Source organism: Phoenix dactylifera, chromosome 2 (assembly GCF_051530095.1).
Source record: "Phoenix dactylifera cultivar Ajwa chromosome 2, Ajwa_hap1_PhDact_Kaust_v1.1, whole genome shotgun sequence".
Lineage (NCBI taxonomy): Eukaryota > Viridiplantae > Streptophyta > Magnoliopsida > Arecales > Arecaceae > Phoenix > Phoenix dactylifera.
In genome coordinates this window covers 13,334,625-13,341,203 of record NC_143191.1, presented here as the reverse complement: position 1 = coordinate 13,341,203, position 6,579 = coordinate 13,334,625, and the positions used below count along the sequence as shown (strand labels likewise).

Here is a 6,579-nt window from a genome sequence, read left to right as displayed (position 1 = left end):
TCTTTTCCTGCCTGGATGCTTTTAACTGTGGCTCCATGATCATATTTCCGTATGCAAGACTCGCATCGAATCGATAGTTGAGATAATGCAGGTGCAAAGCTGGAGTTGGTTGCAAGCAGCTTCATGGATGTTTCTTCTCCTTTAATTCTTTTTCTAGTCTCTCTTCCAAAGATTAAGGTACTATAAAGTGCAAAAAAGCCTGGGAGTGGGAGAGCGGGCTGGGAGCGACAAAGCAAGAGGAGACAAGGAAAGGTCTTTATTTATTTTCCAGTAGCAAAAGCTTTAGTAGCCTGGGAAACAGTAGACCAAACAAATAGAGCTATACATACAACAAATACAAGAATACGTCCATTGCCAAGGAGACGCTAAAAGGTGGAAACAATAACCACCCAAACTATTACTTCTACCTTCTTCTCTTGCTTCTACTTGAAGACCTTTGCTCAAACTCTCTACTGGTAACAAAACTAGCCAATACCATAATATGAAAGAAGGTCGCCAACAAAGCCCCAGGATTTGCATCATAAAGTGAAGGAGTTCTGATCTTTGCACTGTGCAGGAGATTATTAGAGGAACATGAAAGACTCTCGCATATATCACTGGACCTAGAACCTGCAAAACAAAGTCGTAAAATAGCAGGGGATATAAATTAATGAAGCATTCAGTGTAATGTTAAATTTAATTAGAAACTAATAAATTGTAATGTGAGTGAAAAAACTTACTTGGGTGAAGAAGGGAAGAGGCCATTGATGGGTTTGTGCTTAGAAATGGATTGGTGGTGGCGGGGAGGAGTAGAGGTAGGAAGGAGGTTTTGATGGTGCTGGGGGAGGAGGGGACTGGTAGTAGTAGGGAGGTTGGGGAGACATGGATGGTGGGGGTGGGGACTTGTAGAAGTACGGAGGTGTAGGAGATGGTGATGGTGGAGGTGGTGACTTGTAGTAGTAGCGGGGAGGAGGAGATGGGAATGGAGGAGGTGGTAGCTTGTAGTAGTAGGGAGGAGGAAGAGATGGCGAGGGTGGTGGTGGAGACTTGTAATAGTAAGGAGATGGAGGAGATGGTGAGGGAGGTGGTGGAGACTTGTAGTAATAAGGAGCTGGAGGAGATGGGGATGGAGGTGGTGGGGAATTGTAGTAGTACGGAGGAGACTTCACTGGTGGAGGTGGGGACATGTAGTGGTAGGGAGGTGGTGGAGAAGGGGATGGTGGTGGTGGGGACTTGTAGTAGTAGGGAGCAGGTTGGGATGGGGATGGAGGTGGTGGAGACTTGTAGTAATAGGGAGGTAATGGAAACTTTACAGGAGGAGGTGGGGACTTGTAGTAGTATGGATGAGGAGGAGAAGGAGAGGGTGGTGGTGGAGATTGGTAGTAGTATGTAGGGGGTGGAGATGGAGAGGGTGGTGGTGGAGACTTGTAATAGTAAGAAGGTGGTCGCGACTTCTTAGGAGGAGGTGGTGAACTGTAGAAGTAGGGAGGATGGGGAGAATATGAGGGTGGTGGTGGAGAAGTATAATAGTATGGAGGAGGAGGAATTGGCGATGGTGGTGGTGGAGACTTGTAGTAGTAAGGAGATGGTGTCTTCACAGGAGGAGGTGGCGACTTGTAGTAGTAAGGGGAAGGAGTTGGTGATGGTGGGGGGGGGGACTTGTAGTAATAAGGTGGTGGAGACTTGTAGTAATATGGTGGTAGAGGCGACTTCACTGGTGGGGGTGGAGACTTGTAATAGTATGGTGGCAGTGGAGACTTCACTGGTGGGGGCGGGGATTTGTAGTAGTAGGGAGCTGGTGGTAACTTCAGAGGTGGAGGAGGGGACTTGTAGTAGTAAGGAGGTCGTTGAGACTTCACTGGTGGTGGTGGAGACTTGTAATAGTATGGCGGCAACGTCTTCACCGGAGGCGGTGGAGACTTGTAGTAATATGATGGTGGAGGTGGCGACGCATAGTAGTACGGTGGGGGTGGCGAATTGTAGAAGTAAATGGGTGGGGATGGTGAGGATGGAGGCTTGCAGACAGGGCTTGGTGGCTTGTTGTGGTGGTGCTTTTTGCACTCCTTGGAAGGCTTCATGGGAGCGAAAGCCAATGGCTTGGCCTTGAGGACCACCTCGTCATGGGAGGTGGAGTGAACCTTCAACTTGTCGCCCATGTTGAGGCTGGTTGGCATGGTGCAAGTGGAGTCCATGGGTGCAGCGTGGAGCTCAACCTTGCAGGCCTTGAATCCATGCTTCCAGTAGGGGAAGCCTTCAACAGCGACGCCGTAGACACCATGGCTGCTTGTTTGGCCGAATGACACGAACCCCTTGTCGCCGGCCGTGCACGTCACCTTGACCACGGCGCCTGCTTATGTTTTGACCAAAAATAAACAAATAAAAAGAAGGTTAGTATTTTAATGTGTAGACTAATCTAAATGAGTGAGAAAAATTCTAGTAGTGATTGTATGGGCGGGACGGAATCGAGCTCAAAAGATTAAAAAAGGTGAGGCTTTGGTTGGATAATAGTTAGTGCCTTATTAGATGCTTTGTGTGAACTTTTTTTTTTTTTAACAGTATCTTTTTTGAAAAGAGTCCACATGTATATATGTTGAAAAGATGCATATATCTGATTTAGTGATAATATATTAATAGACACTAGGTTGATTAATTAGGTCTGATTTTGATAATTAATCAAGCCCTCCCTTAATTTCATCACAAAAAAAAGATGGGCAATGTGACATCGATCTGCTTTGATTGGATTTTTAGAACGCTACCATAGAAACACTGCAGTATTGATTACAACAGGGTGCACAGTGTCTTATAAATAGAACAAACAATGTAATTTGTATATATAAACAAAAATTTCCATCTGAAGCTAGGAATTAGGCAGCCAACAAGAGAACTCAGCTAAGCTGCAGATTGCTGGGTCAGCTCGGTACTGTGACTTCCAAAAAGTCTCTCTCTCACAACTGAGGATAGATAATTGAGTTCAAAACTAAAGATAGTTTAACAATCTTTAAGGAAGAAGCCCAATATTTTGTTGCCATTATCCATGGTTTATTTAAAAATAAAATTTAAAAAATAAAATGAAGAAGGAAATTCCTTATCTCTTTAGTCATACAAATAACCACCGTTAAGAAATTATTGAAATGAAAAAATCAGATGATCTTTTTTTTTAACAGCACTCATTTCGAATTTACCTTTCAAGAGCTTCTTGCGGTATGACTCCATTGGGTGTTCCCAATTGTAGCATTTGTAGCAATAGACCTTTCCGACCACCTTAACGACAAGCCCACGGTGGTAAGGTGGCGGCGGAGATTTATAGTAGTATGGTGAAGGAGGAAACTTTACTGGTGGTGGTGGAGACACGTAGTAGTATGGCGGAGGGGGAGACTTAGCCGGTGGTGGTGGTGACTTATAGTAGTAGGGTGGCAGCCGAGATTTCGCCGGTGGTGGTGGAGACTTATAATAGTAAGGCGTTGGATGTGAGGGAGAAGGAGGAGGAGGGGACTTGTAGTAGTATGGTGGGAGGGGAGAAGAAGAAGGTGGCGGTGGAGACTTGTAATAATAAGGTGGTGGAGGCGAGGGAGAAGGAGGTGGCGGTGACTTATAATAGTAAGGTCGTGGTGGTGACGGTGAAGGAGGAGGTGGAGACTTGTAGTAGTATGGTGGAGGCAGAGAAGGAGATGGAGGTGGCGGTGATTTGTAGTAGTAGGGTGGCGTCGGAGATGGTGAGGGAGGAGGTGGTGACTTATAGTAGTAAGGTGGTGGCAGTGACGGAAATGGTGGAGGTGGAGACTTGTAATGGTATGGTGGCGGCGGCGGCGACTTGTATAAATATGGCAGGGGAGGCAACATCGATGGAGCCGGTGGAGAGGCATAAACGTATGGTGGTTCACCGGAGACGAGGGCTACATTGTCACTCACCATGAGAATGGCGATGGCCACCACAAGGGTAGGCCATATGTGACCCCTTAGAGGGTCCTCGATTCCTGGTTTCATGAACCACCTGAGGGTTCGCTGCCTCTGCTGGAGTTGTAGACACCAGAAATCTTTAAAGGCCCCGGCAAGGGGGAGGGGAGGGAGTTTGTAGAAAGTAGGGAGGGAGAATGGTTGGCGAATGCCTCAATGGCTGGCCAAAGGCAGACTATTTATAGGGGAAGTTCATTTGGACATATTCTGATAGCACCAAATTATCGACTTGGGATTTGAATTTGATAATTATCTTGGGCTTTAATCTTGGGCATCTTGTGTCGAGTGTGGGCCGGGTTTGCTTTTCTTTGTTACATGAATTAATGAGTCCTCCATTCCATAGGACATTAGGTTCTTTGGCCCTAAATCTTTTTCTGATCACTCTTCCCAGAAGATGTTTTATAAAGGAAAATAGACTAGCCTTGGTTTTATGCCGGCCTAGGAATCAGCTTTATGGTTACTCTTCTCGAGGCCCATGGAGGTTAAATTACAATATTTCAAGGTAATGTAGCTTTTAAAATCTTCCTTATATTTACATATAAAAAAATAGTACTTCACCTATTCAGATTTTAATATTCGGCAACATTATTTTAGTTTTACATTTTAATTTACAGGTAAAAGAAATCACTTGAACAATTTTATTAAAAGATCAATTAATAAACAAATAAAAAGGGAAAAAAAAGGTTAGAGATGCCATCAAAATCTAATTAATCGACGAGCCTAAAATTGAAGATTTGAAAGATTGATGGCATAAATATTTACTATTGTGTTTTTAAGATATTGACAATGAATAACTCTTTGCTGCAAAGCGAATGGCATGAAATAGATATTTTTCTATTTTTCATGACATTAATTACTTCTTTCACTGTCATTTTTTTTAATATTTTTTATTGATTTTAAGAATTTATAATCCGATATTGTACAATATTATGTGGAGATAAAGAGTTGAAATCCTTGGAGGGTCGATATCAAAATGCAGGATATCCTTTAATCATATCCTCTGTGCCCACTTGACCATAAAGCTAGAAGCATATGTTAGTCCATCATTAGAGAGCATCAGGAAAGATTTTCAGTTGATACCATATTCATTATAAGGGAAGATCAAAATCTTCCCAGATATTCTTTAATAACGAATATAATATCAGCTGAAAATGTTTTATGATATTCTCTAATGTCATTCTTGTCATATTACTTAGATTGCATAAAACTGCTTATTTGAATATATATATATATATATATGGATTGATTGTAGCTTAACAAAATTGGGACCATCTCGAAGTCTATCATCTATCATCTATCATCTATCCCTAAAAGCTCTAAGAAAATTTCCTATTTACACCATTCATCTAGCCCCCCTCAGTGTACCCAACTCAGTGGAGGCCACAAAGTCTAACAAGACAAATTAATTAATAGAATCCCAAATTAGATCCTTCAATCCTTCGATGATCACTCAAATACCATTCCGCATCACCACACCCTAACCACCCCAGCTAAACTTAAATATCTTTGCTCAAGAAATTATGGACCAAGCCATGGAACATGCTACCGACCCAATCATATGGGGCACAATTTATAATATTATACAACTTTTTGAAATTCTTCGATCTTTTGGAGAGTCAGAGAGTACTGATTTGGATAAAAATCTTGGCAGCAACTTGACCACCAAAGTAGCTGAATTTAGGTGGGTCCACTTGCTAGTATATAAGATTAATTAGGATGTTTAGAAGGGACCACACCAGCTTAAAACTCAACAATTTCACATGGGTTTACCGTTTGAACTTTTTTCATATGCATATCATCTTTTGTTATATAATTTATATAGATAGCTTCAACCTTCACTTTCCCATTTGTCATCATCATTTGGTGGCTCATTTCTCATTCCGGTAGTGACCTTTATCAGTGGTCTTTTCAATAAATGATGAAACTATTGGTGGGTCTTGTTCATAGGGACCCTAGAATAGATCTATCTTTTGAAAATTTGATCAAACCATCTTATAGCAGTTGGCTGTAAATATGTCTATGGAATGTTCCAAAATTTTAAGAAACATCTGATTGTGGCAATGATAATCACAAAAATAGAGTAAACAGATGTGTTTTCTGCAATCATCCTGAGCAATCTACAGTTGACCCGAGGATTCGTTCTCTTCTTCTTCTTTTTTTTTTCTTGCAATTACAACATTACTATGATATGAGCGTAAAGAGTAGGCTGTGGACAGATTTTTTTTTTAATTTCTGATTTCCATAGATGTATTTATTTTTGATTTATCCGCAAAATGTATGGGCCGACCCGCCGGTTCTTCTTGAGAGACATGGCTCCTACTATACCCAGAAACCGGGTGAAATAGCCGAGAAGGCTTGTGAAGCTTGAAACACTATCATAGCAAACAAGAAAACGGAGAGTGCTCATGCACTGTGGTTGTTTGAGACTTGATTAGCAGATGAATAGCTACAAACAGCTTCAAGAACTTGCCTTTATGAACATAAAACCTTTTTTTTGATTCAAACATAAAACTCTTTTTTTTTTAGTACATGATTCGAACGTAAAACTTTAAAAGCAAACTTGCATATGATCAAACTATATGTGAATCTCCTCATATATAGCTAAGTTTAGAACACTCAACCAACCAAATAGGTGCATCTCTCATC

General features: G+C 41.7%; 1 protein-coding gene across 1 annotated transcript; it reads right to left on the bottom strand.

Moving 5' to 3' along the window:
• Positions 1-238: 238 nt before the first annotated feature.
• On the bottom strand, positions 239-4,085 carry LOC103716240 (uncharacterized). Its single transcript, XM_026808153.4, has 3 exons — positions 3,162-4,085; positions 720-2,326; positions 239-609 (listed from the first exon to the last, which is right to left on the bottom strand). The coding sequence occupies exons 1-2, from the start codon at positions 3,961-3,963 to the stop codon at positions 759-761; spliced, it is 2,370 nt and encodes a 789-aa protein (XP_026663954.4). The 5' UTR covers positions 3,964-4,085; the 3' UTR covers positions 239-609; positions 720-758.
• Positions 4,086-6,579: the final 2,494 nt, after the last annotated feature.